The 23562-nt window shown below is 38.9% G+C and overlaps 1 protein-coding gene across 1 annotated transcript in view; it reads left to right on the top strand.

Moving 5' to 3' along the window:
• The window catches only part of ABCA13 (ATP binding cassette subfamily A member 13), a 190164-nt gene that overhangs the window by 56994 nt on the left and 109608 nt on the right, over positions 1-23562 (top strand). The window contains exons 19-26 of the mRNA XM_068147726.1: positions 3806-3983; positions 5115-5254; positions 8516-8629; positions 9764-9854; positions 13739-13915; positions 18955-19255; positions 20655-20769; positions 22671-23000. Of these exons, the coding sequence (XP_068003827.1) occupies positions 3806-3983; positions 5115-5254; positions 8516-8629; positions 9764-9854; positions 13739-13915; positions 18955-19255; positions 20655-20769; positions 22671-23000 (1446 nt within the window). The remainder of the gene's footprint in view (positions 1-3805; positions 3984-5114; positions 5255-8515; positions 8630-9763; positions 9855-13738; positions 13916-18954; positions 19256-20654; positions 20770-22670; positions 23001-23562) is intronic.

Below are 23562 nucleotides of genomic sequence, written 5' to 3'. Positions count from 1 at the left end.
ATTTAAACCAGAAATCCATCACAAATTTACCAAGTGAATCAGAGCTGGACATAGAGAGATACAATCAGATCTTAAAGCCACCTTCTTCCCACCCCTCCCCTCTTCCTATGCCAAACTGCTCTTGACTTCAAAATTTATTGTATATCTTGCCCTGTTAAACATCACCATGAGATATCCATTATCTCCTGGAGCATTGTGACTCATTCTTGATTATAAATGATTTTTCTGATTTTCATTCAAATGTTACCATCTAAATTTTATAGGCTTCTGAAAAATTCTTTAGAATAGAATAGACCAGACCAGGTTGGAAGAGACCTTCAAGATCATTGCACCCAACCAACCTATCATGCAACACCACCCAACCAACTAAATCATGCAACCAAGCACCCTGTCAAGTCTCCTCCTGAACACCTCCAGCGATGGTGACTCTACCACCTCCCCAGGCAGCCCATTCCAATGGGCAATCACTCTCTCTGTGTAAAACTTCCTCCTGACCTCCAGCCTGAACCTCCCCTGGCACAGCCTGAGACTGTGTCCTCTTGTTCTGGTGCTTTGACACAATTGCCAATTTTGTGATTCCCTCCTGATTCTTTAATTTCTTTACACTAAAGACTTTGTTTTGTTTAGGACTTGTGACTGTTTGAGGCTGTGCCTTTAAGAAAGGGACAGTGGTGGGACACTCTGGCTGAATATTTTGTAAAGAAAAGACAGGTCTAAACGAATTTCATTGGTAGATTGGTGGAATGCAACTTTAAGTTTTGAGTTCAGTTGGAATTTTCCCCAGTTTCTCTCTGTCCTGCTTTTCCAGCCTGTCTGCTTCTGAGCAGCTGGAGTTCTGACCTTGGATAAGATAAGCACTAATCCTGCATGCGCTTTTTTAAGGCCTAACCAAAATTTCATCCTTATTAATTAACTTTTCTTTCTCTCTAGCCCTTTTTGGGGAAAAAGGGAGGTAGGGGGAGAGAGGGGGGTACAGAGGGGGAACTCTCCTTTGTCTGGAGGAGGGAGTTTTGTTCCTGTATTTTTCTTTGCTGTATATTTCTGTACATATATTGTAAATACTGTATATATTGTGTATATCTAACCTGCCTTTCCACCTTGCTTGTAAAACATAGCATCCCTTCTGCCTCTCTGACTGAGTTAGCTGTGGTTTTTTTCCTCTTTGTGGGGGAGAGAAAGCAAGGCCTTCTCTCTCAACCCACTACAGGACTCTACCCAGAAGTAAGAGTATCCATTTCAGAGAATATGTTTCTTTTTAGCCATTTTGCTTCATCAAATAGTGAATTATCTTGCACCTCTTTGTAGTTTTCCAGGAAAATTGCAATTTTTTTTCTTTCTTAATGTAATGATCCTAAATTTATTGTAGTTTTATGTACAAGTGGCAATCTGTCTTGACATTTAGATGTCTTTTGTAGAATAACTTATGTTTATACTCCACATGAATTATTTGATTTGACTAATATTTGGGGTTTTAAGGCATACAGCTATCTAATCAGGTCAGAAGCTCCTATGCTATGAGGTGTTTGCCCCCATTTGAGAATCCAGTTCCAGATACCTTTTTAACCTTCAGTACAAGCGTTCCATGAATTTATTTAGAATTTAGAATAAAACTTTATTTAGAATAAACCAAACCAGGTTGGAAGAGACCTTCAAGATCATCGTGTCCAACCCATCAACCAATCCAACCCACCCAAACAGCTAACCCATGGCACCAAGCACCCCAGCAAGTCTCCTCCTGAACACCTCCAATGATGGCGACTCCACCACCTCCTTGGGCAGCACATTCCAATGGGCAATCACTCTCACTGTGTAGAACTTCTTCCTAATATCCAACCTGAACCTCCCCTGGCACAGCCTGAGACTGTGTCCTCTTGTTCTGGTACTGGCTGCCTGGGAGAAGGAGACCATCATCCGCCTGTCTACAACCTCCCTTCAGGTAGTTGTAGAGAGTGATAAGGTCACCCCTGAGTCTCCTCTTCTCCAGGCTAAGCAACCCCAGTTCCCTCAGTCTTTCCTCATAGGGCTTGTGTTCCAAACCCCTCACCAACTTTGTATTTGTTGAGGAGAATGGCTTGACTCATAAATTTGTTTGTAGGAGGCTGCTTATTTGCATTCATCAGACCTACTTCATTTAATTTAAACTAGAACAACTGGATCAAAGATAACTTTTTTGTCAACATCCATCCTGTATAGTTCTATTTTATCAAAGCCAAATTTTAGGAAACATATCTTATTGAGTCAGTGGATATTTAGTTGAAAGACAGTAAGTAGATTGAGTCTGTTGGTGGCAGCTTACTGCATAAATATTCATTATTTGAATTTCAAGTTATTTTGATTTGAACTGGAATTAATTAGCAACTTTGTGCTCTTTGACTGAAATAAGCCTCATTTATCCTTCTAGTGCAAGTAGTCACTAATAAGTATTCAAACCCACTTTTATTTATCATTGTGCATAAATAAAGTTTATTCCTGCAGTAAAGTTCATGCCTGCAGATTAATTCAAGAGCTGTGGATGATAGCATTATGAAATATGGATATTATTTATTTACTATGCTGTACACTGAAACTGTATGCAGGTTTTGCAGTCAGATTTTGTTAGCAGCCAACACTGAGTTTTAAATTACACTAATAGTCCTCCAGGATGACTAAAGGAACACCTGGCACTTCAGTAAATGGATTTATCATGATAAAAATATTTCTAACAACGCAATCTCTAAACTGTCTGAGATTTATTCCTTATGTAAAGTGTGGTACTGCTTTTAAAAATTACTCTGGTGGTTGTGGTTTGGTGGTTTTTGCTTTTTTTTTGGTGTGGTTTTGTTTTGTTTTTTAATCCAATGATAAAAACTCTAATTCATTTCAATGTCAAACGTATTTAGTTGACATATTGCAGTTGTTTTTCTATTTGCTAGTTGTGCAGTCTTCAAATGATGTCTGATAACCTAGTTATGTTTTTCTTGACAAGTTTCTGCACAGTAATGAGTACCAGGCAGGCCAATGCATCCTTCAGTTATACTCTAACAGCATAACAGCATAATGTCTTGCAGTTATATCCTCTCTTAGAACCGTGTGACTCTACAGCCTTACATGAGATGGCAGTTACAACTGAGCATGTTATTTGAAAAATGAAGCTGCACAGAGGACTTTACTTGTTGTTGTTGTTGTTTTGTTTTTCCTTTGAACGTAGTGGATGATGATGCTTAAGCAGTCAGATGTCAGATCGCTCTTCTCATTAGGTGTATGGTAGTCATGAGCAAATGACAATAGTAAATGCTGGTATGACTCAAGATATACAAAAGTTAACAAGTTAAAAGATGTGCTCAAAAAAATAAGCTTTTGGTTTTTTTTTCTTCTTAGCAACTGTTTTTACTGCAAACATTCATATGCAAAATTGTTGTGACTGGTTTTACTATCTTTGTGACACTGGAGTAATACACTGTAAGAGCAGACTTTGTGATAACTGACATTGTAATCAAGGAATCTGTAGTCCATTTGTTTTAGTATTTTCAATCCTTTTCTGCCTAACTGATAAACAGTATTTGTCAAAGTTTAATGTAGTATAATAAACTGTCTTTCACTGAGTATCCTGGCAACTAAAACTGCATTACCTTGACCTTCCCACATGATAAAGGTGATTAAGTGGACAAAAAAGAGCACAACAGGCCTTCATTCTTGTAGGCAATTTCAACAGTCTAATTTTGTCAGTCTCCTTGCATGGTAATTTTGAGAGGCCCACAGGGCTACCTACTAAAGCTACTAAAAGACCTTTTTTTGAGTCTGTATTTCTGTTTTTTTTTTGCTCTAGTTCTTGCAAGGTGGGCAATTCAGAAGTTCAGCTGTTGGATCCTTGGTGTCTGTAATCAATGCAGTGTGTAAAGAAGAATCTTCATTTTTCAGCAATGCAAACCTGTTCATTGACACACCCAGAACTGTGGGACTCTTGGAGGACAATATGGCAAAATATAGTATTCCTGAGGACTCAAGTAAGAAAAACTGCCAGTCAGAAGTTGCATGTATGCATTCCTAAAGGGAAATGTTTGTATATTGGCTAACACCTCAGAAGACATGATAAACCTGAGAACAAGGGTTGATGAATAAAAGTTATGGCAACAAGATAATTATTCTGGTTAATTTCTATCTTTGAAAATTATAAATAAGAATAAAGTAAAAAATAGGACAAAAAATTAGATATTCATATGGATACATTTCTTTCTTTGACTTTCAGCAGGAACTTAAATGTTTTTGGCCTAGTTTTCCAGTATGTACAACATTTTGTCTTCCTTGAGGAGTTGAAGATATTACATAATATTTCTTCACAGCACTGGAAATGGGATATTTTGAAACCCACTCAATAAATAATAAAACCCCCAAAACACAGGAGCTAGCCATGAAAATCTAAATGCCTCTCACAGGAAACTCATTGCCTTTACTTGAGTGCACATTCAGGGGAATACCTTGGAAGCTATTCCATGGATCCTAGTTCTGAAGAACATGCACCCTAACACATTATTAGCTCCATCCAATGTAGGACAATATTTTTTCAGTTAAAGAATGGAAAAGAGTATCAGTTAGATTTTTCAAATGCAGTAGTTAAGCATCATGACATTTTTTTCTGTGTTTTTCATAAGTTCTCACAAAATTATATAGATGTCTGTATTTGTGAGAGAGTTCATGTATTTATACTTTTTTCTTGAATAGCAAGTTATGGAACAATAGAGGGCTGTGAAGTAATTTTTGTTTTTTAAAGACAAGTCTTCCTGCAGCATTTATTTTGTGGGCAGGGGTTTTACACATCTGTCTTTCCACTCTAAAATGCACTGTTATAACTTGTAGGATAGATGGGGTTCATAAGTGGCTCCCCACAAATAAGAGAAGCTCTTTAGATTCTGATTAGTTCTTTTCTTGTCTGATGTTTAGAGTTTTGCCTCCTCAGCACTATTGTAGATTGTAGTTGCACAATTTCTGTTCAGGGATGACTCAGGGACAGTTGGGCAGTATTTGGCGTGGTGGTGTGGCAGATCCTATATTAAGGCTCAAGCTTAAGCTTTAATCTGAATTCAAAAAAGAATCCAACCTCATCTGTGATGTCTTAGATGTGAGTCTATCTTTTGCAGCTCCATTTTGCCTGAAGATTTATCAGGAGATTTTGCAGTCTTCTAATGGGGCTTTGCTATGGACTTTCCTGAAACCTTTATTACATGGGAAGATACTGTACAATTCTAACATCAACATGATTGACCTGGTGATTGAGAAGGTGAGTATAAAAAGGAACACTATTTCTGTTTATTGATTTTTGGTTTATACTTCAGTTTAAAGGTCTACTTCTTTCAGGGTAGGTAGAAGCAATTGTCTTTCAGAGAACTGAATTCACCCTGCCCGCTGAGTTCTCAACTTGTTTCTGCTTTCAGCTTACTATTTCTCTTAAATTTTATCCTGCTTGTTACAGTGGTTTCAATTCAGTGTGAAAAGCAGGATTTTGTTCAAGTCCCTTAAAACTTATATAGAGAGATTAAGAGGAACACATTAGCAGAACTGTCATATGAGTCATGTTGTATCAAGGCATAGGATAGATGTACTCGAAGTGAGCTTTTGCCCTCAGTATTTTCTTATGATGTAAGCAATAATGGCATGGCACAGGGGAAGCAATGCCCCAGGAATGAAAGCCTGTTCTGAGGGAGTCACTGAGCTGCATTTAAAAACACCCAACACAACAACTAACTTCCAGTGCATCCTTTCCGATTATGATTCTAACATTAGTAGCACGAAAGACCAGTAGTAGCTGATGACTTGATGCTATGCAAAAGTTTTACTGACAGCAGAGCAGCACTTGTAGGTGCTCTGTCTTGAACATAATTACCTACAATGACACATTTGTTACATTTGCTTGGAATTGGGGCACTTCTGTAAGACAAGGGATGTTGCCTGATGAAAAATACACATGGGAGTTCTGGGCAAATTTTGCAATTATCTTGCAAGCATATAATTTTTACCCTGATATATTAATTATTGCAAGAATAGTAGTTTATGTTATTTTAAAATCTAGAAAAAAGCATTACTGCTTGGAGGTGGTACTGAGTAATACAGTTTGGAGTTAAGTTTGCTTGTGGGTTTTTGTTGTTGTTTTTATGCTCTGGAACAATACAGACATTCTGGTAGATGCCTCTAGCACAGTCTTTCATTCTCATTATGTATTCTCAGGCTCACAGAGGTTCCATCACCTTACTGAGGAATCTATTAAATACACTCCCACCCTTCTCCCAAACCTGTAGATCTAAGAAGAGATTATGCATGTGTATCTCTTAATGTGTAGATATGAAAGTAGCAGGAAAGCTTCTTCAAAAATTTTCTTTGCTTATTTTACCACAGAAACCTATCAGATATTGCTGGGACAGAAACAAAATGTAAATGCAAACAAGTGTCCCAGATATCTTCATCAACACTATAAAAATCTGACCCTATAGCCTTTATGCAGCCAAATCTCCTGCTGAAATTAGAAGAGTTTTAATTTCCTTTAGACTGTGTCCACATGGCAGCCATTTACTAGGAGAAAAATAAAAAAGATTCTAGCTCATTCTATAAGCTTTTCACATAGACTATTTTGTGTCAAAGCAGTGTAATTGATCATTTTTTGATAAATTGTGGGATTGCTGTTTTTACCTTCTGAGAAGTCAGCAGTTCTAATAAGTAGAATAACATTTACTATTGACAGGCTGCTGACCAAGAGTAAAACTTTTCAGAGACAACTAGTATCTAGGAGTTCAAAGACCATATGTGATGTCTTTGATCTTTTCTTTTTGCTATTGAACTTTTTGTGTCTCATCAGCTGATCTCATGAAAGTATTTCTTATTTCAAAAGATTCCTTGATTTGATCTTATATTCAGGTAATCACATGGGGACAAATTTGTGGTATTTCCTTGTAATTGCAACAACTTGAATATAGACATAAATATATGTTTTCCAAAGAATATTTATTTTAGTGGTTCTTAGGAAGTAGAGAACTTGAACAGAATTTGTATTAAAAGTCAAAGTCCAACTAGCCATTAGCATAGAACCTCACAAGAGTCGCTTTACCATGTAAGATTTAAACATTCATCTTGCCCTAGGTTCTGATTCCTACTGTAATCAGTAAAGGCTGTATAGGCAAGAACTGAAGAACAAGTCAGTAATGTGATATACCCCTCAATACTGTCCCAAATTCCAGAAATCTAAGGCTCAAGCTTGCCTTGCCAGGAAATCAGACTTAGGTAAATGTCCAGGTATCGTTCCCCCGGAAATCTTTCTGTGCATTTCTGTGTGTTTGGGCAAGGTACTGGATGGAGGGGGGGACCTCCGCCTCCTCTGTCACCCTCCAGACAAGCCCCCACACTCCTTACACATCAGGAAACAGGTGGTGAATCCGTTGTGTCATCCTTCCCAGGGTACTTGATGGGTGGAGTTTATCTTGCCCTAAAGGCATGATGGCTGTGTCCTTGGGTCCATTGTTGTAATCCAGTGTTATCACGATGCAATCACAAGCTGATTTGCATGCAGGATTGGTTTTTGCACCTTCCTTCCAGTGGCTCTGCCCAACACATATCAGCAATTGTCTGGGCAAGCAGCAAGTGATTTTTATCTTTGTTGAGTCACACCAAGAGAGACAAACTTTTAGTCTCTCACAGTTGTGCTAGGAGTCAGATTTTGTAAAAGGCACTTAAAATACTGTGACAAAATCTGTGTACTTTTATTAGGCATTACTGCAAATAGTTAGTTCACAAATTAGAATTTACAAATAATTACAAACTCTCTGATGGGCAATGTCATGATCTCTGTCGTAACAATAATGCTGAATTGTTCTTAAATGCATTTTGTGATTGGTAACACCAATTTAATCAAAAAGATACTGCAGTATTTTCTAATATTCAGTAAGCTTGTGATCTGTTTAAGACAAGCTGAAAAAAGCCTTATGGTTGTTTGCTAGTGGCTAAGAGAGAAATTGCATCTTATGTTTGACTGAGACAGAGAATATTTTGCTACACATAAGTCTTCCTCTGTGAGACTATCTTGAAATAGATTGGTTGATCAGTTGAATTTGTTGTCCAGACCATACGTCCAACTTTCACTTTTATTATATAGTCAAAGTAGTTTGAACAAAAGACTCAAGAGGTTTGAAAAGGCTTCCCCCCCCCCTTCTATTTTTTCATGTCCTGACTGTTTTATTTTTTCCCTGTCTTTCTGAATCACTGCTTTGATATTCTGTGTGAAAGTGCAATTCTAAAATAAAGAAGTAATTTTGATACTTCAGGTAGGAAACACACACTGTGGGAACACTTTTCTTACTTGTTTGGTATTCAAAGATTGCAACTAAATACATTTTACTTCTTAAGTAGGAAAAGGAAAACACACATTTTTACTGCTGACTGCCAAAGTGAAATGGAAAGGTGATGCAGAAGATCTGAAGCATGTCAGTTTTTCTTGTTTCTGAAGATTTATTATACAGTTTTTACTTTATTTGTCTCCATGTATTCTTTTTCCTAGGCTAATTTTACTTTTGATTTTGTGGAAAACTTGAAGACGTATTCTGAGACATGGCTTAGGATGTCTGAGGTTTTTAAAACTAGTGGAAGTGTCCTCACAGTCTCACGATTGCAGGTAGGTGAACTGTGGAAGGGCTTTCTATTTTCCCATTGTTTGCTGTCTATTCTGGACAGAATTTCTATACATTTAAAACTGCCCATCTGTGTGGCTTCAGCTTTAAAAAGAGTTGAAAAGGAGGCAGATTAGCTTTAGGTTGAGTCTACAGTGTGATGCTGAGAAACTTCTGGGGTGAAAACTACTCAAAAGCAGTATTACCCCACAATGTCCACAATTACCAGGCAATAGACAAAAATAAAATAAGTGGACACACCTACAAGCTTTCTTTATACATTTATTGGAAATGTATGTAAGATTATAAGAAATAAAATATTTTCTAGAACTTGTTTGTTTATCACTTGCTTTTTGCAGCATGTGCAACAGATAAGAGATACTGATGTGAAAATAATGGCTTAAAACCCCACCATTGTTACTGACATTTCTGCCATTCTACGTGTTTGTGTTCCTTGTTTCCCCCCCCACCCCCCAAATTTGCCATGTTTGATTTGCACAATTGCTACACTTTGGGGAAAATAAGCATAATCCTGTCATAGCCCACATGTATCAACTGACCTGTTACTAAAATTCAATTAAGGAATAATGGTAGCAACCTGTTACTTAAGTCCAGTTAAGGAATGATGGTAATAATCATGTATTATAGATCCCAGGATGGCCTTGTAGAGCTAATAATGCTTCCCCCAACCCCATCCTCCCCTTAAAATTTGGCAAATGAGGTAAAGTTAAAACAATATTTAATGAATTCCCAGTTTTAAAATATATTTATATGATTGCTACTAGTAGTAATTGCAATAGTGCTAATAGTATAATGGCTCAAAGGTCTTGCAGGAAAGCAAAATGGGTTTGTGCTACAGCACACATGCAAGGACATTAGAGTGGACTCACAGTTGAAACATTTACAATGAAGGAGGACAGTGGTCTACAGTAATGGGGAGTATATCTTCTTCTGTTTATTTGAAGTATGTGGAGTTAAGATGTTAAGAGGGGAAGGCTGAAGACAGGAAGATGCTAACTGGCTTCTCCAGTGTTGTGCAGGAAATCTTGATAATAGAATTGAGCATGAATGCATATCTGTATCTTATATTTCTTTAGAGAAGATACACATGATGTAACCTCTAACACTTGTTGTTTTAGGAAACACTGCAAAGCAATTTCATAAAACACTTTGTAGAAAGCAATTTGGATATTGATATGGAAGAACTCATAGCAAAAATGCAAGTATATGGTATGTACATAAAAGTGCATGTACTGATTACTGTTATTAGACTTTAACTTGAACTTAGAACTATGTTCAGTTGAAATTGAATGTTTTACCTAGTTGAATGATGCAACTTTAACTCAGCCAGAGCCTTTAGTTTCAAAGATTTCCAATTGTCTTTTCCTTCTGCATGGCTTGACAATTTGCAAATCAAAATATTGAAAGACTTGAAAAAAATCTGTTAACAAAATAGAATTGGAGAACTGTCATGGAAGCTGTGTCATAAATGTAGGACTGTACTTAAAAAGAAAGAAGGGAGAAGTAATACCAGCTGCCACAGATCCATTAGGTAGTAGCAAATTTCTGTAGTAAATTTTGAAGGAAAGATATACACTTTAAAGGAAAATAAATAGAAAATGAGGCAAGGTGTTTAATCAAAAGCTGTCTATTTCGCTTTTAAAAAAGAAGTATTGATATTTCTTTCTGTTTCCATTGATAAAGAATTGCTTATGGTCTCCTTGAGCCTCAGAAAAGGTTGAGATATGGTTATCGTCAGGAAGCAGCAATGTAGGGTTCTAGTCAGTATAATCAGGGTCAGACCCAGCTCTGGGATGACCGTGAAGGGCCATGAGAGTGATTCTGAGGCCAGGCCAGGATGTCCCCCTTCAGGTAGGGGTCTGGACCTGGATCAGCTGGTCCATGGCCAGGTCCACAGTCAGGCTGTGATGTGGTAGGAGCTGCAGCCTGAGAATTAAGTCTAAAGCTAAAACAAAAAAAATATACCCAAAGTGCAGCTTTGGTTGGATTTCAGTGCCTCCTTCTCAGCTCCTTAGGGCTTAGGAATGATGAAACGTGTTCCCAGTTTAATTTGTACTACTTCCCTGAGCTGGTGATGCCATTGTTGGTGTGAGCTGAAGTTCTTGTCTTTTCCTTTACACACAAGAAGTGAAATTTAATTTGAAGGCTAAGGCTAACTGTGCACATTTTCACTAAGAAAAGTGGCAAAATGTCCAGAATTAAAACTAGAAAGTAGGAATCTGGGCTCAGAATCATCCTTAGGTGAGGAACTCAAACTTGAATCCACTGTCTCTCAGAAAGATTTTTCTTAACCATGAACTGTTTTCTAGTCAGTGTCAGGCACAGTTCATCCTTTATGATGAAGCTGGATCACGATACAACTGAAAGAAAACCCCACAGAATCACACACCTGAAAAGAGAGGAGAGGACAAGGCGTGCTAGAAATAAGCTGTCTCAATGTATTAGTTGAATAATAGATGGATTTAATTTGCTTGGATGCAACATTGGGAACCACATAATCGGTTATGGGCAAAGAATGTTTTGTTGAGTAGATATCAATATCTCTTGAGTTATCAGTTCCGTCTTCACTGTATAACTTTTTAATGGAGCTAAGGATATTTGACAAAAAGTAATAGTCTTGAATGGTGAATACATGAAATGATTTAAGTAGAATGGCTTAGGGAACTAGAATTTCTTTGTTTTAATGGAATGCAGTTGATAACATTGACATCATGTGAGAGGTGAAAATCAATATGGCCTATAGATCACAACAGCATTTTTGCCTTTGTTAAATGTATCTGTTCAAAGGGTGAGAGCACTCTTCTGCAGTTACACTTTGATTTAACTTCTCATTGCAAATTTGCTTTGTCATTTTTCCTTTTAAAAATGACTATGCCATCTTATTTTTATGTTGATTTCGTAAATTATTTTTGGTCTAATTTTATTAGTCTATAATCATGAGCAGTTGTTACTGTATGTCTCTATCAATAGAATCATGTAATCATTAAGGTTGGAAAAGACCTCAAATCCAACTGTCAATCATGACCCTTAAGTGGTAAAACATTTAGTCTTTTTAATTTTACTACTCTTATACTATATTGGCTTTTTAGCCCTGTAATTATTTTGCTTTGATGCCATTAAAGTCTTAAATGTATCCATAAAGTTAGCAGTTTAACCATTCACAATCTATTTCCATGCAAAGCTTGAGTTTTCTACAGCCACCTATTCTTTGTGATTATGTATTTTGTCTTCTGACTAAAGCAGATATTCCCTTGATTTATTACATGTACATTTGCATTAAGCTGACTTCTAATTATGTTCAAATAGAAGGTGCTTGTGTCACCCCTCTGCTGCTCTCACTCAATGAAATAGTTTTGTGTGAGTGTAGAAAAGGAGGAAACAGCTCTAACACCACTGAGAATTCTGCCACCTAATAACTGGAAACTTTCTCCTAATTTCTAACCTAAATTAATTCACTGCTGGTTGATTCCTTTTTTCTTTTCTTTTTTCTTTTATAATATATCTATAATTACATAATTAGTAATGGGAAAAAAATACAAGAAGTTCTATAGGTCTTAATTCTAAAACATCCCTATGGATTCTATCTGTTCATATATATGTACGTTAGCTCTTCATTACAGTATTTTATGCAAGTTGTGAAAGACAACATATGGTTCTCAGGAATATTTAAATATGCCATAGTCCTAGAAACATCAAGCTAGTTGCTATTTCTTAAGCAAAAATATTCAGTAGTTTAATGCATAAGAGACTTTTAAATTTAACTCTGGATTTCCAATTATAGTCTTTCAAAGATCAGCTGGTGTAAGAGATCTCTGGGGAATTTGTGTGTGTATGTGTGTTTATATATATAAGGCTATATATAATTGCAATAATAAATATAAAAACATATATGAAAACTTAATTCTACTACTTGGGCTTAATATTAGGAATATTCTCTTCTCTCTAATGCCACAAAACAAGTATCAGTGTACATATCTCCTTTGTTGTATTCCTTAAAGAGAACAATAAATAAGAAATGTGGCATCTACACTTGGTGCCATTTTCTTTCAGCCCATGAATTTGAGCTGTCATTGCTTGCCTGTCTTACGAGTTTTAAATTGTCAGTTCCTGTACTTTTTCTCCTTGTGATCTGTATCCTTTTTCACTGCTTCATCATGTCCCTTCTCCAGAATACTCCATACATTTTTCCACTTATCTGCGTTCGTATTGTAATATTTCACGCTGACACTGAATAACATCTGTATTCCAGGGTTTGCTTATGACAGGGTTTGTCACCACTGTTGTCAAATGAGGTCATCAACTATTCTTTATAAAGCCTATGTCTTCAAGTGAGTCTTAAAAACTTAAGATAAAAAACTTGTATTAGGTGTTTTATAACATTGTTTATTATCTAAGAAATTCAGACATTCCCATTAAATCCAGACAAATTAAGATTGGTTTTAGATGATATCCTGGCTGCTCTCTCTGACATAAGGATATAACACTCTACATTCATTACTAGTGGAGGAAGATCTAAATTCTGGTTTTGGAAACAAGGCTTTGGTTGAGGTACACATTCATGTTGAATCCACAGATAAGGTAAAATTCAAAATGGAGGGCTGGTAGGCTTTATTTCAGCTGCTTTTTAAATATAGGGCTCAAGCCAAAATGCTTATGCACTATATAACAAGGTGCTTGAGATATTAGCAGTGTCAAGGAGAGAACTGTCCAATACATTACTAGATGAAAGAGATGGATTTCCACTGTGATGTTCAAAGTACAGTAACTCACTCACATTTGTCGAAGTATTTATGGAAAGATAATGAAATCTTTCAAGTCCTGCAGATTCAAGGACGTGTTCTCTTTCTAGAACTTTACCTTGTGGCTCTGAAATGGAAGGAAACATAGCTTGAGGACTTGCAAAAGCCACTGAAACATGGGCTGTGCTTCCACAAGCTCACACTAAAATTCCTGTTTTAAAAATGTCATTTATTTGTTTTTAAATTTTCCCCACATGCCAAGGGTGGTTGCTCTTCTAAGATGTGCAAGTGGGAACAGACCTTCCTGTTGTGTTTGTGAAAACTAAGGAAATCCAATTGGTTTTCTCATCTTAGAAACGACAATGAACAAGGTGTTTAACAGCTCAGCAAGTAAACAGATTGACCTGATGTCACAGCTGGTAGTAAATATCTCTTCCTGTGTCCTACTGGACCGTTTCCAGCCTTTTGACTCTCTTGAGAAACTGGATGAGAAGGCTCGTGAACTCATGCAGCAGAATAATTTTTTGGCTAGTAAGTATCTTATTTAAACTGTGTACTGATGGAAAACGATTGGGAACAGTCAGCATGGCTTTCCCAAGGGCAAATCCTGCCTGACCAACCTGGTGGCCTTCTATGAGCAGGTGACAAAATTAATAGATGAGGGGCGAGCAACTGATGTCATTTACCTGGACCTGAGCAAAGCCTTTGACACTGTCCCGCACCACATCCTGGTCTCCAAACTGGTGACACATGGGTTTGATGGGTGACCACTAGATGGATAAGGAACTGGCTTGATGGCCGCACCCAAAGAGTGGCTGTCCATGGCTCCATGTCCCAGTGGAGGCCAGGGACAAGCGGAGTCCCTCAGGGATCAGTCCTGGGACCTGTCTTGTTCAACATCTTTGTGGGTGCCATGGACAGTGACACTGAGTGCACCCTCAGCAAGTTTGCTGATGACACCAAGCTGTGTGGTGCAGCAGACACGCTGGAGGGAAGGGAGGCCATCCAGAGGGACCTTGACAGGCTGGAGAGGTGGGCACAAGCCAATCTCATGAAGTTCAATAAGAGCAAGTGCAGGGTCCTGCATCTGGGTCGAGGCAATCCCAGGCACAAATCCAGGCTGGGCAGTGACTGGCTGGAAAGTAGCCCTGAGGAGAGAGACTTGGGGGTGCTGGTGGACAAAAAGCTCAACATGAGCTCTCAATGTGCTCTTGCAGCCCGCAAAGCCAATCAGATCCTGGGCTGCATCAGGAGAAGTGTGGCCAGCAGGTCGAGGGAGGTGATCCTCCCCCTCTACTCAGCCCTGGTGAGACCCCACCTGGAGTACTGTGTCCAGTTCTGGAGCCCCTATTACAAGAGGGATGTGGAGGTGCTCGAACGTGTCCAGAGAAGGGCCACGAGGATGATCAGAGGGCTGGAGCACCTCTCCTATGAGGACAGACTGAAGGAGTTGGGGCTGTTCAGTCTGCAGAAGAGAAGGCTCCCAGGTGACCTAATTGTGGCCTTCCAGTATCTGAAGGGGGCCTACAGGAAGGCTGGGGAAGGACTTCTCAGGATCTCAGGTAGTGATAGGACTAGGGGGAATGGAATGAAGCTGGAGGTGGGGAGATGCAGGCTGGATGTGAGGAGGAGGTTCTTCACCCTGAGAGTGGTGAAACCCTGGAATGGGTTGTCCAGGGAGGTGGTCGAGGCCCTGTCCCTGGGGATGTTTAAGCCCAGGCTGGATGAGGCTCTGTCCAGGCTGATCTAGTGTGGGGTGTCCCTGCCCATGGCAGGGGGGTTGGAACTAGATGATCCTTGTGGTCCCTTCCAACCCTGAATGAAACTATGAAACTATGAAACGTCAGAATTTATAGTTACTGTCTGTGTTGGTAGGTTAAGGTTATGCATTTTTAAAGTATATATTAAAATACATATAAGACAGGCAAAATAAAGCACATTTAGCTTAGAGTTATTCCTCAAAACTTGAATGCTCTCATATATGCTATAAAGACTAATTATGTTATTGCTTTAACTATGGAACTGCTAAATGAATTCTTGAAGTCTTTGTTATTTCTAACAAAATATTGAAAAAATAATCATAAATATTTAAAGTAGAGTAGAAAGAGCTGAAAAATATATAGCAATGAGGAAAGTTATTCTAACAAGATAATCTAGTTTACACCCTTCTGAATTTTATTTTTTATATTTTTGGCTTTGCAAATAATGATAATGAAAAAAGGACAGAAAGAGGTTTTTAGGTAAGTTTTTTTTATTCTTAAACCAACACCTCAGTGAAATTAACTTGTTCATTCAGAGTAAATAAATTCTTAAGTAACAGATATGCAATTATACTCCCTTATTTTCCTGCACTATATCCTTATTGCTGAGAATCAATTGCACAAAAGAGTTTAAAAGTCAAGAATGTTTTTGTTATTACACACACTTTCTCTTCTTCCATAAAATGCTTTAATTTACATATAGCCTTAAAGAAAACCCCACAACCCACCATTCGAATCTATATAAAATATGCCACACTTTTTGTCCCCTGATTTGTTTGTTGTTGTACTGCTGTTAGTGCCCAACAGTATCACAGTATCACAGTATAACTAAGGTTGGAAAGGACCTCGAGGATCATCGAGTCCAACCTATCAACACAGACCCCATGACTAGACCATGGCACCAAGTGCCACGTCCAATTTCCTCTTGAACACCTCCAGGGATGGTGAATCCACTACCTCCCTGGGCAGCCCGTTCCAATGATGAATGACTCTCTGGGTGAAGAACTTTTTCCTCACCTCGAGTCTAAACCTCCCCTGGCGCAGCTTGAGACTGTATCCCCTTGTTCTGGTGCTGGTTGCCTGGGAGAAGAGACCAACCCCTTCCTGGCTACAACCACCTTTCAGGTAGTTGTAGAGAGCAATGAGGTCACCCCTGAGCCTTCTCTTCTCCAGGCTAAACAATCCCAGCTCCCTCAGCCTCTCCTCATAGGGCTGTGTTCAAGGCCTCTCCCCAGCCTTGTTGCCCTTCTCTGGACACGTTCAAGTGTTTTGATGTCCTTCTTAAACTGAGGGGCCCTGGACTGGACACAGTACTCAAGGTGTGGCCTAACCAATGCAGGGGCAGAATGACTTCCCTGCTCCTGCTGGCCACACTATTCCTAATGCAGACCAGGATGCCATTGGCCCTCTTGGCCACCTGGGCACACTGCTGGCTCATATTCAGGCAGCTGTCGATCAGCACCCCCAGGTCCCTCTCTGTTTGGGAGCTCTCCAGCCACTCTGACTCCAGCTTGTAGTTCTGCATGGGGTTGCCATGGCCAAAGTGTAGCACCTGGCACTTGGACTTGTTGAATGCCATCCCATTGGACTCTGCCCATCTGTCCAGTCGGTCGATGGACCCCTTGGTTCGTGAGGGCTGGTACCCGGGGGACTTTACAAATAAGTTTCTTAAACAGGCTGAAGTTCGCCCTCCTGCAGTCCAAGGTGAAGGTTCTGTTGGTGCTCCTCCCTATCTCCCTGCATATTGAAAACTTCACTATCTCGTGGTCACTACACCCTAGGCAGCCTCCCACGATCACGTCTCCCACCAGCCCTTCCCTATTGCAGAACAGCAGGTCAAGCAGAGCCTGTCCCCTGGTAGGCTCACTTAACAGCTGCATCAGGAAGCAGTCCTCCATTCGCTCCAGGAATCTTCTGGACTGCCTCTTCTCTGCTGAATTAAGTTCCCAGCAGATATCTGGCAGGTTGAAGTCACCAATAAGGACAAGATCTGATGATCTTGAGACAGCCTCCAGTTGTTTGTAGAACAGTTCATCAGCCTCCTCATCCTGGTTGGGTGGTCTGTAATAAATGCCAACCAGGATGTCAGACTTGTTAGGCTGTCCTCTGATTTTAACCCACAGGCTCTCAATTCTCTCATCTTCCACCTCAAGTTCTGTAGCAGAGTGACTCCCTAATATACAGAGCCACCTCTCCTCCTCTTCTCCCTCGCCTGTTTCTCCTAAGGAGCCTGTAGCCTCCCATTGTAGCACTCTAATCGTGCGTGTTTCTGAGATGGCGACTACATCATAGTCGCCCTGATGGATCAGGACCTCCAGCTCCTCTTGCTTATTGCCCAGGCTGCGTGCATTGGTGTACATACATCGCAGCTGGGTTCCTGACTTCTCAACTGACCCTACCTTGTGGCCTGCTCTTTCCTCTGCAGAGGGACCGATATCCTCACCCACCCCGTTCAGATCTAGTTTAAAGCCCTCCTAATGAGCTCTGCCAACTCCAGTTCTAGGACTCTCTTACCCCTTCTAGATAAATGCACCCCATCAGGACCCAGCAGGTTGGGTGCAGTGAAAGTTGTCCCAGAAAACATGTCAAAGCAGTCCTACAGAATGAATCTACTCAATCTGGACTCCTATGCTGGTTTTGTAACCTGCACAGTATCTCCATTTGCAGAATGTGAACATGACTAGTCTCCATCAGTATAAAAATAAATGGCCATACCATGAAAATTTCTCAGGAGTACTTCATAGTGAGTGAAATAATTTGCCCCTTGAGGGGGAGAAACAGGTACGTGTTGGCCCTCAGAAAACTGAATTATTTCATTCATTTTATTCCACTTACATAGGGAGAGGTTATATGCTGACTGTAAATGAAGACATTTCTTGGGATTTTTTTCAGTACTGAGGCTTTATAATCTCTTCACATACTTAAAGAGGGTAGATGGTATTTGGAGTGACCTAAAGTGTCCAACATGTCACTATTACATACTTGGATATAGACATACATTCATTTCCATAGTAAGATAAATTGGATCTTTCCTTCCTTGTTTTGTTTGCATTTTTCAAAGTCTTCTTAGTCTCATGAAATGTCTTAGGAAATTAAATGTTTACCTAAATGGGGAAAATGAGCTTTACAGCAGAATAAAGATTTCTATATTTACCTTTCAGAGAGCCAGGTAATAGCTAAGACATACCTCCCCTGTCAACATGTTGCATCCATTAAAAAGTTCTAAAAAGTTTGGGCCATCCAGAAAAACAAACAAACCAACCACAACCGATTTGCTGTATTTGGCTTCATCTTTCCAACTACTCATTAAGCTTTCCCCTACCTTTTTTTTTTTTGTTTGTTTGTTTTTTTAAAATACAGATCTAGAGAATATAAACAGACAAATTCTGCTGTACTAAAACAGAAATTCTGTGATTGACTCAGAAATTAAAAATCAGAGTAAATTTTAATGGGTTGGTACTCATTGTTACCCACTTGTTATCCTTTAATGGGGAGATGGAGGCATGATGGGATGAAATAACAAATTATTACACATTTTGGTGTCCACCCTTGGAGTATCTAGTCCCTCTGGAGGACTGTACTCTCTGGTTAAGAGATCCAGTCTTAAACTCACAACAGTTTTATACTGAGAAATGTGAAAAAACAGAAGTCTCTACAAAACCTACCGTTCTTTTGTTGGGGGTCAGGGTACTTTAAAGGCCTGGTCTAGCAGATGAATGTATTGTATGCGATAATTGGCTCTGACTTAGCTACATAAAGAGTGTAAATCATGGAAGATTGGGTATGAAGCTTCTTTTCTTTGTGTGTCAGGTATCATCTTCAATACGCCAAAGAACAAGACGCAAGATTCCAACAGTGGCCTTCCACGACACATTTCTTATACAGTTAGAACCAATGTTCTCTATAGCATGAGAACAGATATGATCAAAAACCCGGTGTGGAAATCCCATCCCCAGAAGTTACCAGCTGATGGGTTTAAATACAACCACATCTTTATTCCTCTTCAAGACATAATTGAAAGGGCAATTATTTCAGCACAGACTGGGACAGACATTTCAGAGCCAGCAATTCAGGTGCAAGCCATGCCTTACCCTTGTCATACCAGTGATCTGTGAGTAAACTTTTCAACTATTTAATCCAATATATTTTGCTTATTAGATTAGTGCTAGAGAAGTCAGGAAGCTGTGAGGTATTGTAGTGAGTGAACGTATACATCAACATAGGGTTAAAGCAATATGTACAGTATTACAGCATAGGAAATGTTATTTAAGAACTGTGACCACAATAGTTATGCAAAATCTGCCTGGCAAATGGCATCTTATGTTTGCAGCTATGCTGCAGAGTAGTCTGATGTACAGAAATCATGTCAACATATTGCACAACTAACTTAGTTATGCTAACCCTGCCACACACTTTTAATCTTTACTTGTTCTGTATGCAAGCTGTAAGTTATTCCCTGATAGGTGTTGAAGTCATAGAACAGAATCATAGAATGTGTCAGGTTTACAGTGCAAAATTGGTGAAGCAAGAGAAAGAATGAAGGATTGTTCATTGTAAACTCATCAAAATATCTTGACTATTAGAATTCTAAATTAATCAGAGGTAATAAATCTGTTAAAATGGACCAAAAGTTGACTGCTTGTCCAAATATATCACTCTGCCATAGATACAAATCTGATCGTTTTTTTTTTTTTTTACTTTGCATGTAGCCCTGATGAGTGTAGCATGTTTGACAAATACCAATATAATATTATAGTACCAATACAAATATTCAGCTTGTCACATGAAAAGTAAGCAATTGTAATTCCTTCTTTACTTCATTCTCATGAGAGCACACCTATAGTACTGCGTCAAGCTCTGGAATCCCCCAAAAAAGGCCATGGAACAGTTAAAGTGTGTCAAGGGGAGGGCCACAAAGATGATCAGAGGGCTGGACCACCTCTCTTGTGAAGAAAGGCTTAAAGAGTTGGGATTGTTCAGCCTGGAGAAGAGAAGGCTCTGAGGAGACCTTACAGCAGCCTTGCAGTAATTGAAGGGGGCCTACAGGGTAGCTGGAGAAGGACTTTTTACAAAAATATGTAGTGACAGAGTAAGGGGTAATGGCTTCAAACTGGAAGAACTATATTTAGATTAGATATTAGGAAGATATTCTTCACCATGAGGGTGGTGAGGCACTGGGGCAGGTTGCCCAGAGAATTTGTGGAAGTTCCAACCCTGGAAGTATTTAAAGCCGTGTTGGATGGGGCTTTGAGCAACCTGGTCTAAGCAGGTGTCTCTGCCTATGGCAGAGTGTTGGAATGATGAACTTTGAAGTCCCTTACAACTCAACTCATTCTATGATTCCAGTTAGAACAAGAATAAGTCTTATTGTTCGTATAATATCTTGTTTCGTGCATACTTTGAGAATAGTCCTGGTATCAACCTGTTAACATCCTCCCCCAAAAAACCCCAAAACAAACAAGATTTTGACTTTAGGGGCTAATAGCTCTGCTTATATGTTTTTTTCCCAGATTCTTGAACAATATAGGCTTTTTTTTCCCACTTATGATGATGTTAACATGGATGGTTTCAGTTGCTGGCATGGTTCGCAAGCTGGTTTATGAAAGAGAAATTCATCTTGAAGAGGTAAGAGGCAGATTAGCCTTTGAAAATAAATTTCATTTATTAAAGTGTACTGAAATATAAAACTTACTTTGAAATACTTGTATATGCTCATAATCCAGCTGGCTTTATTTCCCCCATTTTTCTTTTTTTTCCCTCTGGGCAGTAAATTCTAGTTTTAGTTGCTGTAATGGGTTGGGGCAAACCCCCTCCCCACAACAGGGCAGAAACAACTCAGACAAAGGGATTGCAAAAGTGATGGAAAGTTTAAATAGAAAAACAATTTAAAAACAAACAACACTGAAAGCTTTACAGAGAACCACAAGCACCGTGACAAAGAGATCCCAGAACATGCCCAAGAACATCCCATCCCCACCTGGGGGTACACCCAACCCCCCCCAGGGCTCTTTCTCCCCCCCAACCCAGCCTTGGGCCTGGGCAGGCCCAAGGGAGGCAGCTCACACCATTTTACCTAGGCTGCAGCTGGGGACAAAAGAGGAAGTGAAGACCCCGCATGGGCATTTTATAGGGGAAGCAGGGCATTATGGGAAATGGAATACCTGCCTGTGACCACCCCCTGGGCTGGGCCCACCCATAGGGACCTCCCAGGTGTGTTCTGTGCAGTGGCATCCGGGCCAGCACCCAGCCTAAACCACCACAGTTGCCAACTCAGATTCACAACATTATGTGAGCATCATCCCTCTTAGTATGCAAATATTATCTCTGAGACAAAAAGCAGCAAGTGAAAGATCCATAAAATGTGAATCTAGAAACTGTTTGGGAAAAGTCCCTGTGTTTAGAATGGTCTTTATTGTTGACTCTTTATAGGTGTTTCTATATGTGGTCTAAAATGACAAAAACTTCCTAAACCAAATAAAAGATTCACCATATACTGTATTGTTATCAGAAATACAATCAAAGATGACACAGAAAAAAAGAAGAAACAATTGTTTTCTAATACAAATGGCTAGTCTTAACTAGTTACTAAGCATATGGAATGACAGGGGGTTTTATGATACATTTACTACACAGATAAATACATTGTTTTGGAAAAATTACACTCATCCTTATACTGCTGGAGTAAGCATTTTTAATTATGGAAATTATCTGATTTCTCTGAACTTTGTAAGATAGGCCATTTTTTAATGCTTTAAAATATTAAATCAACTCAAAAGTGTTAATTTTGGTTATCTTATAACAATTCTTCAGAAGTACTATTAACTCGTTTCTAACAGCTTTTCTTAAAAACAACTTTAAATGATTATGATAACCCATACTTTGCTAAATTATTATTTGCATGGCAAGACATAAAAGTTTACACACACTTCCATGCTACTGTTAGTTGAGCAACAGGCAGGGAAAAATATTTTTTTGTGTGTGCCTCAGTACTTTTCAGAGTTTAAAAAGGCAGACTGGAGGATACAGTAATCTGACATCTGGTCCAGCAACCCTATACAAAAGGGAGTTGTGCCTGAGCACTAGGATGCCTTGTACACTGAATCCTGATGAAATTCATGGGGGAACAGATCTTGCCAAGAAAACTCATTAATCTTGCTCCTCCTAATTATGCTGGTATTTTGGCAAGCAGAATTGTGCAAAGAAACTATGGAGTCTACTTATTTTACTGACCAAATGAGGCAGTTGGAGGATAGTCTCACAGCTGTTTCTTTGGTCTCAGTCATTAAAATTCTGACTGGAGAAATAAAGGATTGATCATCTCAGAAACACATCAGATGCAGGAGAGAGCAGCAGGAAGTACATAGCACACGAAAAAGGAAAAGAGATGACTAATTTAAGGGAAAGATGACACCCTTTGGGGAACGGGTAAAGTCTTGGTGGCAATATGGTTTAAAAAAAAAAAAGAGAGAGGGAGAGGCTAACAATTTGTTTCCTAACTTTCTGTTCTTTGCCGTATTGTCTTGCAGTACATGAAGACAATGGGTGTACATCCAGCCATTCATTTCTTTGCTTGGTTTCTGGAGAATGTCATTGTGCTCACCATAAGCAGCTGTACTCTAGCCATCATTTTAAAAACAAGTGGTATCTTTGCTTATAGCAATGGCTTCCTCATCTTCCTTTTTTTCTTGGATTTTGGAGTTACGGTTATTATGTTAAGCTATTTTTTGGGAGCATTTTTTAGCAGTGCTGATACAGCAGCTCTGTGTGCCAGCCTTGTGTATATGATCAGTTTTTTACCCTACATAGTTTTATTGGTCTTGCAAAGCCAATTGAGTTTCACCAAACAGATTATAATGGTAAATATTTCTTTTACTCTTCTAATTTTTCTCCTCCAATCATGCTCTTGATTTCCATACTTTTGTAACTTTAGTCCTATAATTTCTTCCCCCCCCCCTGTTTTCTGTTTGCTTTTATATTTCTCTGAAAATAAATTACTAGATATCAAATTGAGAAAATGTCTTGAATGTAGATTTTTCAGGGAATTTTTTTAAACCTATACAAACTATAAGGAAATCTTATTCCTCATGCTCATGAATTCTCTGATGTTTTGGCCTCAAAATATTTGTAATGTCAGTGTACTTTCAAATATACCTATGAAATGCCACTCCCCAAAATCATTATTTATTTGGATGAAAACCAATGATTGTTTTTCTTCTGAGTACAATTTGAGCTTAGATCAGAAATTTGTCTAATACTTATCTAGCAATGCAATCTTAAATATAAATTTCTTCAGCATCGATTCTTCTATGTCCTTTCCTGTTTTATGTATGCCATAGGCTGTTTTATATCTTCATGCTTTCTTAACATATTGTATCACTGATTAGTGCATCAAGTATCACCATCATACAGTGCAAACCA

The sequence above is a fragment of the Melanerpes formicivorus genome, unplaced genomic scaffold (assembly GCF_026170545.1).
Source record: "Melanerpes formicivorus ecotype bairdi unplaced genomic scaffold, bMelFor1.0.p_v2 SCAF_15, whole genome shotgun sequence".
Lineage (NCBI taxonomy): Eukaryota > Metazoa > Chordata > Aves > Piciformes > Picidae > Melanerpes > Melanerpes formicivorus.
The sequence above is the reverse complement of the archived record's forward strand: the minus strand, read 5'-3'. Positions and strand labels throughout refer to the sequence as shown.